General features: G+C 52.8%; 1 protein-coding gene across 5 annotated transcripts in view; it reads right to left on the bottom strand.

Moving 5' to 3' along the window:
• The window catches only part of ALDH3A2 (aldehyde dehydrogenase 3 family member A2), a 121,498-nt gene that overhangs the window by 10,593 nt on the left and 98,901 nt on the right, over positions 1–12,004 (bottom strand). For 2 of the 5 annotated variants that reach the window (XM_054708803.1, XM_008156235.3), the window contains exons 1-6: positions 8,565–8,582; positions 8,316–8,479; positions 5,655–5,886; positions 4,915–5,000; positions 2,707–2,915; positions 1,159–1,276 (exon numbers count right to left, since the gene is read on the bottom strand). In XM_054708803.1, coding sequence (XP_054564778.1) covers positions 1,159–1,276; positions 2,707–2,915; positions 4,915–5,000; positions 5,655–5,886; positions 8,316–8,468 — 798 coding nt within the window. In that variant the 5' untranslated portion in view covers positions 8,469–8,479; positions 8,565–8,582. Of the gene's footprint in view, positions 1–1,158; positions 1,277–2,706; positions 2,916–4,914; positions 5,001–5,654; positions 5,887–7,578; positions 7,603–8,315; positions 8,481–8,564; positions 8,643–12,004 lie in introns of those variants that run through there. The other 3 variants (XM_054708802.1, XM_054708805.1, XM_054708804.1) reach the window with 3 other exon arrangements.

Genomic DNA, 12,004 nt, shown 5'->3' with positions numbered 1-12,004 from the left:
TCTTATTCCTTTGAAGCCAGGTTCTCAACAAAGCACGACTTCCCAATTCTCACGTCCTCATCGTCTCACAGGGGTTTTTAATCCCCTCTTTGCCATCTCACATCCCCTGAGTCTGGCCAATTCTGCTTTCATTTTCTCCTTGTCTAGCTCCATCTTCCCTCCCATCACTTCTGTCCAAGCCCCTCGGCACCTGAGGCCAGTGACCCTGCCTGGAGCAGTGCACTTCCCTACATTCCCGGTGTGGTTTGTGTTCTCTGGTCACAAACGGTGCTCTCTGGTGTTCTGGATCCTCTGTCCGGTGCTCAGTTAGCGCCTGTCAAGTGAACTATGATCGTTCAAATAATTCCTCCCACCCAGGGGGCTTAGTGACCCCTCCCTCCGGGGAACACTGGTTTATCCCTTCCTTTCTTCAAGGCACTCGGACACTCCCATACAGCCTTCCTTGATTTCCTCCCTAGAGATCTTCACTTTAAACACCTGGAAGACCAATAACCATGTCAAGAACATACTATAAACAGGTGGTTGATTAATTCACTCCTCCAAATACTCTACATACACAATCACCGACAACCTTAATTGGCATGACCACTATGCCACCTGATTACACTCAAAGGACGGGCAACATTCTCTCAAAACCACCCACACAGTCATCTACCCGGTGTGCAGCGTTTTTAAAACGCGCAATACCTGACTGCTCAGTCAGGGGCACTGACCTCTTTCCCTTTAGCTTTTCCGATAAAAAAATGACAACAGCAAACACAACAACAGCCATCCGGTGTGAAGGAATCAAAACTATACCTATTTTTTTTGTCAAATTAGGAAAAAAAAATTTTTTGGTGTGTTGCAGAATTTCAGCAATTAGTCTGTGCGCCATGAGATGAAAAAGGCTGAAATTGCTGTTTTAAAGCATGTACCACAGCTAACCCGCTTATCCATCAGCAAATCAACTAGACAAGTGGACCTAACACCAACCTGACCTTACTCGCAGCAGACACTCCACGGAAAGGGTGCGGGCATTTTAATTAGCCAGTGGGTTAATGCCGAACACAGACTTCTGGGATTTTCCCGGGGAAGCGAGGGTGTAAGGATGCTGCCTGCAAACAGCTGATCTGACTCATCTTCACGAAACCAACGGCGTCAGACACGTTAACCACTAACCTTCACAGTTTCCTTAATCTTCTGCACGATTTGACTCTGGAGAGATGGTTCACAGAGAATGTAGTCGGGAGCAATGCAGGTTTGGCCGCAGTTCATGTACTTCCCCCAGGCGATGCGTCTGAGGGGAAAGCCCAGAGAGCCACAGGATTAAGTCTACTCTTGGTTTGTTACACACTTTGGTGTTTGAATGTTTTCAACTAACGTGTGTTCAAACACTTACTTGGTAATCTTTTGTTGTTGCTGTTAATCCTCACCAGAGGACATTTTCCCATTGATTTTTAGAGAATGTGGAAAGGAAGGAGAGTGGGAGGGGAGAGAGAGAGAGAGGGAGAGTGAGAGAGAGGGGGAGAGAGGGAGAGAGAGAAACATCGATGTGAGAGACACATCGATTGGTTGCCTCCATGCATGCGCCCCAACCAGGGCCAGGGATCGAACCTGCAACCCAGGTACCTGCCCTTGACTGGGAATCAAACCTGTGACCCTTCCATGCGTAGGCTGATGCTCTAACCACTGAGCTCACCATCCATGGCACTTGGCAATCTTTATAAAAATATTTTAAGAACTCGTCTCTAAATCAGTTGGCTGGAACTTGGAATGCATTTTCCAGCTGATGTGAAGTGCTCTAAGGAGCAGGGAATTCTCATGCCAACTCACGGGAAACAGCCCTTTGCGCGCAGAGAGACCTCTGCCCGCTGCAGGAAAGAGAGAAATAGCCTCAACGCCCTCTTCCTCCCCCACTCCCGCCAAAGGGACCTGAGGGACGGCAGGAGTTCCACACAGGCTCCGCCTCCTGGCTGCGGCTTTGGTCCTGCTGGCAGGAAGCTCAGGCAGGCAGAACAGCAGCCGCCCCCCTGGAGAGCTGTGCCCATGGATGGGTCAAAGTCTGGGACACGGACATTCACCCACTGAGAGTCCCATATTCTGGCAAGCAGACTTCTGCTTACGAAGACAACCTGGACCCCAGCTAACCCTCTAGACCTCCTCCTTGCTCGTGTCTCCGAAGGAGAGAGAAGCCACACCCCCCTGAGCACACAGCCCTCGGGGTTTTGGTCCTTCCTGCTGGCGAAACCTGATTTAGCAGAGAGAACCTAACACCTTTTGTTTACTAGTTCCCAGAGCAAGATGCTAATCTAAGTTAAAAGATAAGTAATACTGGTTTATCAACAAAGGAGCTCAGTTAAGAAACGGACACAATAAATACCCTTTCTGCTGGGAATGTAAAGATCTCATTAGGCGTACACAATACTTTGGATTACCTACTTCCTGGATCACCTACCAGCAGAAAAGTAAAATTTCTTGTAGATCTATAATCTCAAGTACAGAAGACCCTCTCCCATGACTCCTAGGGAGTGAGCACCCACTGCTCATCGCTGCTGGCAGTGGCAGCAGAGACAGTTTGTGCAAGAATTCTGTTACCCGTGAGGACATCAACCACCAAAGCTTCCTGTCTCTCGGGGTCAAGAGGCGCAGGGCTCCAGTGCAAAGAGGATACATCAACCCAAAGTCCCCACTCTGCTGGGAAAGCCCCATGGACGGGGCCAGCCTCACCTGCAGGCGACGTCCAGGTCACAATCTCTGTCGATGTAGCACGGACTCTTCCCTCCCAGTTCCAGAGTCACAGGGGTCAGATGCTTGGCAGCAGCTGCCATGACAATTTTTCCAACCGCAGTGTTTCCAGTGTAGAGAATGTGGTCAAATCGCTGCTTCAGGAGCTCGGTGGTTTCATCAACACCACCATTAACCACAACATACAGGTCCTTAAAGAGAGAAAAACAGCCGTGGCTGGTGTGGCTCAGCTGGGTGGGTGTTGTCCTGCCCACCTCAAAGTTGTTAGTTCAATTCCTAGTCAGGGCTCGAACCCCAACCCCCAACCCCCTGCAGGGCTGGGGGGTCGGTCATGAAGGCAGCAGCCAATCGACATTTCTCTCCCTCTCCCTTCCTCTCTCTCTCTGAATTCAATTTTTAAAAAATCTTAAAAAAAGAAAGAAAGATAAACATTTGCATTGCCAAATTAATCAATTGTCTAAAGAGCAGTTTCTTCAACATGGACATATAATATTCAGTAAAACCGCAAAAAGGTGGAGACCAGCCCTGTGAGGATAGAAGAGGGAGCAGATGGAGGACAAGGGTGGAACAGAGGCCAGTGGCATCTGAGAGCCATCACCCCACAGTGGGACGACTGGAGAGTGCAGTGTTTTCTACATGAGCTCAGCAATGAAGACAAAAGAGAAGAGAGCAAATGGTTGGACTGGACCAGGGAACTGTGTCAGATGGGGACTGTGCAAGCTGAGGATTTAGGTGAGAAAAACGTGGCTGCTGTGAATGACTGCAGAACAGGCCCCCACTTAAAGTCTTACCCTGAACGTTCTCTCTCTACAACACAGCGCGGGCTCAGCCCACGGCAGGAACCACGTAACTGCCTGCTGAATGACGGGTGCAAAGCGCAGCAGGCAGGAACACTGGCTTTGAAGTCAGGTCTGACTAACTCCTCGCTCTGTGACTTACTAGTTTACGTGTCTGGGGCAGTTTCCTCGTCTGTTACTGGGAGGTCCCACGGCTTTGGGCTGAGCCTTTACAGGACTGCGCTACCATCAGCACTACTACGAAAGAAGGAACATTTTGAAAAACGACATGAAGAGCAGCGACAGAGGACAGATGACGAGGAAGACAGAGGGAGGTGTGTTAGAACATTCTGAGGTGCTGGCGTGAAGTACAAGTTGGTTGTGGGCCTCATGTTTCCACTTGGTCTCCTGCTAATCAGGGCTAATTAGTCCTCATTCACTTCAGAGTTCACCTGCCCAGCTGTTTCAGGTTATTGCGTATGGCTCAATCTACAGAGCGTGTGTGACTGATGCCCCCACAGCTAGGTGAGGCAGGGCGGGCATCACTATGCCCATCTGGACAGTCAGATAGTGAAGAATTTACCCCTGGTTTCTAATCCTACTCAATCCACGACATCTCTCTGTTTTCATCATCCTTCTGAGCTAGATAACCACAGCTATTAGAACAAAACTGTTCTGTGGTTAAGACGACAAAGAACAGTATTATTCCAAGGGCCGAGTTAGATTATTATAAGTTAACGCGTACAACTACAAGTATGATGTTTTAAAGTTGCCTTTCAATGACAGTGAAGTGAGGCCTCCTCCCTGCAGCAGTCCCAGGTCGAACTAAACAGTCCCAGCTCCGTGATGGTGGCAGGAGGACCTTCGACTCGAACAGAGACGGAACCCTGTGGTTGGAGCGCATCTTCTTTACCCAACGCTGACACCCTTAAATGCCAGCACTTTAACCCGAGGGACAACTCTGGTTTGGGAGGCCATTTTCTCCCTGTAGCTTCATGCCACAAACAGGCCCATTTAAAGCGAAGTGTTCTTATAGAGACCTATTCCATTAAGACAAGAGATGACCAGAACCCAGCACCGAGCTAGTCCCTCATTAAGTAATTCACCAAAAGAATACACCTAAAATCACGTTAGGATTAACCTAAAAACAAAGGTTGATCCAACGCCGAAGGGCAGAAGAGGGTCTGTAATAGCAGGGGGGCCCATGCAGCTACTGGCTCCAATGCATGGCATAAGCACAGCAGCTGAGCTGTTCAGGGTCTTTTGGAGCTAACTTCTTTTATCAAGCCAACTGCTGGAGGCTTAGGACACTGCAAACTGATGGCCCGCCATCAACGACAGGCACTGGAAGAGAGGTCTAATGGGCGTTTCCCACCACAAACAGATGTTTGGCAGACGGTCAAGGCATTCTTACCTGGTCTAAATACTGGGGGAGGAGCTTAGCCAAGATCTTGGCTGTATTTTCACTTAGTTCAGAAGGCTTGATAATCACAGCATTTCCTAAACAAAGCAAAAAGCAGAACAGTATCACCTAATACTTAATTAAATGTTTTAATAGCTACCAAAATGGTGTTCATGCAGGGAGTACAGGCTAAGTATGCCAATTATTTCTGCTGCTCTTAATTCTGTTCTTCCTTGTGAGCATAAGAGCTTATCTCAGTTTCTCTTTTCCAAATGCTAACTTCTTAGTTCTCAGCATCTTCAGATAACTAACCACCCCCACTCCTCTCTATTTCCATCACCTTTCTCCTACTCCCACGCCTGGACTTTCCTCTCTGCCCTGGAATTATCGGGCAAACAGGCCTTGTCAACATAAAGCTGCCATTCTGGATCCTGCAGAACTGAGACCTTAATCTCTTGGCACAAACCCAGGCCAGCCTTGCTCCCATCGCCCTTATCTGAGTGAAGAAATGGTCAGATGGTTCATCCACGGCCACAGCTGGCAACTGAAACCACATTAGAATATGGATGCCTGACTCCAATTCCTGAGCCTGTCAGCTCATGCCTTTATATTCTTACATTCTCCATACATTGCTGGTGTCAACCAAGGCATGCCATCAAAGCAAATGTACTTAATTAGCCACCATCCTTAATTTGTAATCAATGAGAACAGGACCCTCTAAAAAGGTATAGAGACATAAGCTGACATCAGACCTGCAGCAATGGCTCCGATCAGTGGCTGCATGGTGAGCACGAAGGGGTAGTTCCAAGCCCCTATAATCAGGACGACCCCCAGGGGCTCTGGCTGGACATAGGCCTCATCCATCATGGTGAGCAGGTTCTTCTTGGCGGGCGTAGCAGTAATCCACTCAGGAAGCTGCTCCAGCACGAGATCAACTTCCCCGAGAATGGTAATGACTTCCTGGCTGTATGCGTTCAGCTCACTCTGTTCGAAGAGTCACAGTAAACCTTGCATAAGTACGACACATTCAACCCGAGTGTCTAACACTTCAGGCCGGGTACACCTGCAGTGAAAACTGGCATTATCAGACCGGCGGGCTTGCCATTCAGATTCTTTTTGCTCCTCCAAGCTGTCAGACTTGCTAATTCCCTCTCTAATAGACTCAATCCCTCTAAAACCTCTTTGCTCATCCAAGGCATTTAAAATCAGGCTTAAATACTACCTTCAGGATGACTTCCCTGATTAATAATGGCTTGCCTTGATCACACTTTATAAACCATAGCAACTATGCTTTTGACCTGCATCTTAATATTTCACCCTAATACAGTCGTTTGTAACTATTCTCATATTTTATCTGTGTATGTTTTGTCTCCCAACCAAATTTAAAACACTCAAGGACAAGGAAGTTACTGTATTTCTTTAGTAATCATACACACACACACACACACACACACACACACACACACACACACTAACAAGAGGCCCGATGCACGAATTCATGCACAGGTGGGGTCCAGCCAGCCTGCCCCGATGGGGGCTATCAGGGCTGGGCCAGGCTGACCAGTGGGAGGGGATGCAAGATGTTGGCCATCCAGCCCTGCCCCCGATTGGGGTGGGGGGCCGATCAGGGGCCGGGCCGGCCGGGAGAGGGGCTACGGGAGGTTGGGGGGGGGGCGATCAGGGCCCTGATGGGGCCGGTTGGCTGTTGCAGTGCGTGTCATAGCGACTGGTTGTTCTGTCATTCCGGTTGCTTGGCTTTTATACACACACACACACACACACACACACACACACACACACACATACATACTAGAGGCCTGTGGGGGGGAGGGTCCCTCAGCATGGCCTGGGACCCCTCGCTCCTAATCACCTGCCTGCTCAATGCTCCTTACTGCTCAGCTTGCTACTCCTTAGCGCTGCCGCGGAGACGGGAGAGGCTCCCACCACCACCTCTGTGCTCGCCAGCCATGAGCCCGGTTTCTGGCTGAGTGGCAGTCCCCCTGTGGGTGTGCACTGACCACCAGGGGGCAGGTCCTGCTGAGCATCTGCCCCTGGTGTTCAGTGCGCATTATAGTGACCAGTTGTTCTGATCGCTTAGGCTTTTATTATATAGAAGACTAGAGGCCGGTGCACAGCATTCGTGCAGGGGGGGGGGGAGGGTCCCCTCAGTTCGGCCTGCGCCCTCTCGCAGTCCAGGACCCTTTGGGGGATGTCCGAATGCTGGAGCAGAGCAGGCCTAAGCTGGCAGTGGGACATCCCATGAGGGGTCCTTAGCGCTGCCCCGGAGGTGGGAGAGGCTCCTGCCCCCGCTGCTGCGCTTACCCGCAGTGAGCCCGGCCACTGACCACGAAGGGGCAGCTCCTGCATTGAGCGTCTGCCCCCTGGTGGTCAGTGCACGTCATAAAGACCAGTCGTTCTGCCTTTCAATAGATTTGCATATTAGGGTTTTATAATATAGGAGGATAGATAGATTCACACAAACATTTCATGCTTGTAGAATAAATGATTCAGACTTTTAAAAATCTTAATTATTCCATCTTGTTTATTTGATACCACAGCCACTCTACACCTAAAGCACACTAAAGGGAATTGTATAGTTCCTGTTGTTACTAATACTAAGATACTACTACCCTTCAAAATAATCTTTTGGGAGAAGTGAGGGAGAGGGAGACTCACAAAGCCAGAGCAAAATCTTGTTCCCTGTGGAATAAACATAAAAAGTAAAAACATAAAAAGTAAAAACAGAAAGGGGACAACTATTTAAAAAAAAAGTAAAACCAAAACGACAATATTATTAGAAAACACAGGGTTATATATTTATGCCCTAAGCACCACCCTAACCCTTGCTACTCAAAGCTTGGTTCCAAACAGCGCCACGGTATCACCTGGGAACTGATCAGAAACGCAGGCTCTCACCCGCCCCTCAACCTTCTGAACCTTGGTCCGCGTTCTAACGAGATCCCCAGGGACTCGCCAGGGCCCCGGTTTAAGGAGCACTGACCTAAAACGAAGTCATGGGGGGAAATGTAAGCGCAACAACGGCAACCAACAGACCTTTCTTCAAAAGAACCAGTAAACAAAGTTAAAAGACAAGAAACAGACTCTGAGAAAAACATCTGCAATATATTACGCCGACAAATTACCGAAATCCAAGATATAAAAACATTCCTACGGGAAAAGGACCATAAATGCAACAGAAAAACAGGCAAAACTATAAAAGGCAGTTCCCTGACAGAAGCCAGAAAACACACGCACTTCTGTGTCTGCAAACACGCTCCGCGGGGCTGCCTGAGCGAGGGGCGGCCGGGAGAGTGGGGCACCTTCGGCTCCACCCCCCGCCCCCCCGCTGGAGACCATCCCCGTCCCCCAGTCCTGGCGTCCTCACCACTGCGGCCCAGTGCCCGCGCGCGCACCTTGCTCAGGTCCGAGGCGATGGCCGCCAGGATGTCCCTCTCGCGCTCCTGCACCATCCTGCGCAGCGCCTCGAGCTGCTGCAGCCGGAACCTCAGGGGGCGCGACCGGCCGCTCCGGAAAGCGTCTCGGACCCGCTGGACCAGGCGCTCCATGGCTCCCCGCACTGAGGAGAGAGGGAGGTCGGGGCGCTGCGCGGGACCCGGCGGCCGCCCCCGCTCGCCCCCTCCGCGGCGGACCCCGGGCCGCACCCCACTCACCCGCCAGACGCGTCCTCTGCACCCGCCCAGCCGGACTGCCGGCAGCCGCCGGGGGCGGGCTCCACCCCATCCACCCGAGCCGCGCGCCTATTGGTCGGGCGGGACGCGTGACCCCGCCGGAGGCCCCGCCCACCGCCCACGCCGGGAGCTGACCGCGGGCGGGTCCGGGCTGGGGTGCGGCCTCCCAACCCGACGGGTGGCGGGGGGATCCCGGGGCGGCCTAGGTGCCGGTGGGGGGGTGGGGGGCGCCGGAGGGGAAACGGGGCGGGGCAGGGGCGCTCGCGGGAGGCCGGAGGCGCGGGCGCGGCCCTTCGGCGGAGAGTGGGTGCACCGCCCGCGGGGCCGATCCCGCCCCCTCCCCGCCGGCCGCGGGCGGGCCGGGCTCGGGGCCTGCGGGGAGCGGACGGCCGCGGGCCGGGCGGAGGGAGAGGCCGCCCCGCCCACGCCACCCTCCGCTCCCTCCCATCCGCCCTTCCCAGCGAGCTCCGCGGGGAGCCGCCGCCCCCTCCGCCTCCGAGTTGCCGAACGCACGAGGCAGGCTCGGCCCTCGCTGGCCCCAGGCCCCGGTGGCGGCCTCCGGGACACGGCCTCGCTCTCCTCCTCCGCCGTCCCTGCGATGGCGGCGGCGAAGGCTGTGGGCCCGCCCGGAGCCGCACCCTTCCTCTGAGCCGCGAGGGGCGCGTCCGCCTGCCCCGTGTTCGTCTGAACTTACACGGGCCTCCTGCACTTAGACACCAGCCCGCCTCCGTCAGGGGCCCGCCTCGACCCGCTTCCCAGGCCGCCGTGCCCTCCTCTCTGGCGCCGTCTTCCAAAACAGGGAACCCACCACTCCCGCCCTGGCCCGTCCTGAGCCTCCTCTGCGCTGGGCACGGCCCCGGCCCGGCCCGGCCCCCTCCGGCTTTCCCCGTTCTACTCTGCACTCCTCCGCATCTGCCATGCTGTGTGCTGCCCGGCAGGGCCCCAGCCCGAGCGGATTAACCGCGGCCCCAGGCCCTCGCGCCCCAGGGCTTCCCACGGAGGAGGCGCGAGCGGGAACTAAGGCGGGAAGGGAGCGTTCCTTTTGCTCCGGGGGTCAGTGTGTGGCCACTGGCTTAGAGGAGGGAGGCAGGATGGCTCCGGGCTAGCAGCGCCGGCCGTGGTCCCGATGGCCACCCAGGACGCGGAGGATGGCGGCGACAGCGGCTCCCAGTGGCACGGGTTCCAGCGGGCATTGTGGCTGCTGGTCCGTGCCCTGTCTTCCTTGGCCACGCATTGCTCTTACATGCCCTCTGCCCGAAAGGCTGGAGCGATTCTCCTCCTGGCGGGGCCCCGGCTGGAACAACTTGCTCTCAGCAATCCTTCGGGAGGTGCCTCGACCATGCTCCTTCCCTGCTCACAACTTTCCAATGGCTTCCTCTGTCATGTAGAGAGAAGGAAGCCCCAAAGCACACCGCAGGCGGTGAGCCCGGGACGCCACGGCCCCAGCTCCGCTCCGGCGCACGGTGCACTGGCCGCAGCCCTCGGGGCTTTGGCGCTCCGCTGCTTTCTCTGCCTGCCGTTCCCAGTTCAACCTCTGCTCACGGGCTGCCTCTTAAAGAAGCCTTCGCCATCACCATGGCTTTAAATCCCACCTGTAGCCTGCTACTCGGTCCCTTGCCATGTTTTAGTTTATTTGTTTCTGTCTGGAATCCCCACCGAAAGTCTTAAAAGTCAGGGGCTTTTTCGTGTTCACTGCAGTATCAGTGTTTATTATAGAACCTGGCCAGTAGTAGGTACTCAATAAATTATTGAAAGGATGGACAGTAAACGATCAAATACTCTAGTCTCAGTGTCTTGGCACTCTCCACTGTTGTGGTTTTCTCAACAGCCTGTAAAATGAGAGGCTTAAAGAGATTCTTGATGAAGGAAGGGAGTTGGCATGAACATCAAACTCTTTACCTCTACTTTTACTCTGTGTTCTTTTGGAAAAGAAAAAGGAAAAAAGGACAGTCCGACAGGGATGCCATGGTTAAGTGGGAGACTGCAGGTGAGCTATCTTACGTGGCCGGGAAAGCTGCAGCCTCCCACACACACCAAGTCGTTACCGGCTCCCTGCGAGCTGCGTTTTTGGCCTGTGCACAGCTGGCCGCGGTACTGCCGCCGTCTGGACTGTGGAGCTCCATCTAAAATCAGCTCAAAGTTCACCACCGTGGTCCCAATGATCTCTACTCTGATCTGAGGACCGGTAACCCCGAGCTAATAAACATTATGTAAGGGATTAGGTAACTTGAGGTATGAATCATGCCACAATTAAAAAAAAAAAAACACCTTTATTGATTTCAGAGAGGAAGGGGGAGAGAGAGAGAGAGAGAGAGAGAGAGAGAGAGAGAAACATCAATGATGAGAGAGAATCATTGACGGCTGCCTCCTGAACGATCGGGGATCGAGCCTGCAACCCGGGCATGTGCCCTGACCGGGAATCCAACCGTGGCCTCCTGGTTTATAGGTCAACACTCAACCACTGAGCCACCGCAGCCGGGCCATGCCACTATTTTTTTAAAAAAATTTTTAAATAATGAACGGAATTTCAACGTGAAAATAGAACAGAAATCAGTATCATCTAAGGCAAGTTAATCTCTGAGTAGCAAAGAGCTACTTCTCTGCTAAGGAAAAGATGTGGGCATTTCTTTAAAAGAATCTATTTTTATTCTAATGACACAATCACCAAGAGTTTGACTCCTCACCAACTCTTGAACATTTTCTTTACTGTGGAAATCAGTTGATGGCATTTTGTTGGGCATATTTTAAAACCACATCCAAATGCTGTAATAGAACAATGTGATATATTTATGTAACCAAAGAGGCCTGGGAATTTTTTTTTACCAAATTTCCAAGTTGAAACATTTTCCCAACTTTTTGAATATGATATACTCACTGATTTCAGTACTGTGGGCCAAGGAAATCACCTCGGCAGGATGTAGGACCAGGGGCTAAACGCTCACAAGCAACTTCTTTCAGGAAATGCGGACTGTGGTCATATTAGTGTGCCGCAGGCCTTTTCCTATTCTCCCCAATTTCTGTGTTCGTAAGGAGCTTCTTTATTGTGGGTGATCCACTCCGTCACCCCTCCCCTTCACAACCGTAGGATGGGAGAATCAAGTCTTCCCAGCACAGCGATCGGTTCAGGAATGTGCAGGCGGCTCGGGCCCGGCGTTCAGCCTCCCTGGGACTTGGTTAGAACCAGTGCAGAAGAGACAAGCTTTCCCCGGGGGCTCTCTACCCTGGGGGTGACATAATTATGGAGCCACCCGCACACGGAAGGCAAGAGCTGCCGAGGATAAAGCTAATGCAGGGGAAGGAGCAGCCCAGGGGCAGTCTCGACAAGCTCAGGTGGCCGGTAAGGCTTGCCGCTGAAAGCACGCCTGTGGGCACACCTTCACAGTCCCACGAGCCAATACTTTCCCAAATGTTAG

The sequence above is a fragment of the Eptesicus fuscus genome, chromosome 20 (assembly GCF_027574615.1).
Source record: "Eptesicus fuscus isolate TK198812 chromosome 20, DD_ASM_mEF_20220401, whole genome shotgun sequence".
Taxonomy (NCBI): Eukaryota; Metazoa; Chordata; class Mammalia; order Chiroptera; family Vespertilionidae; genus Eptesicus; species Eptesicus fuscus.
Note: the sequence above shows the minus strand (reverse complement) of the source record. Positions and strands in the feature narration are given on the sequence as shown.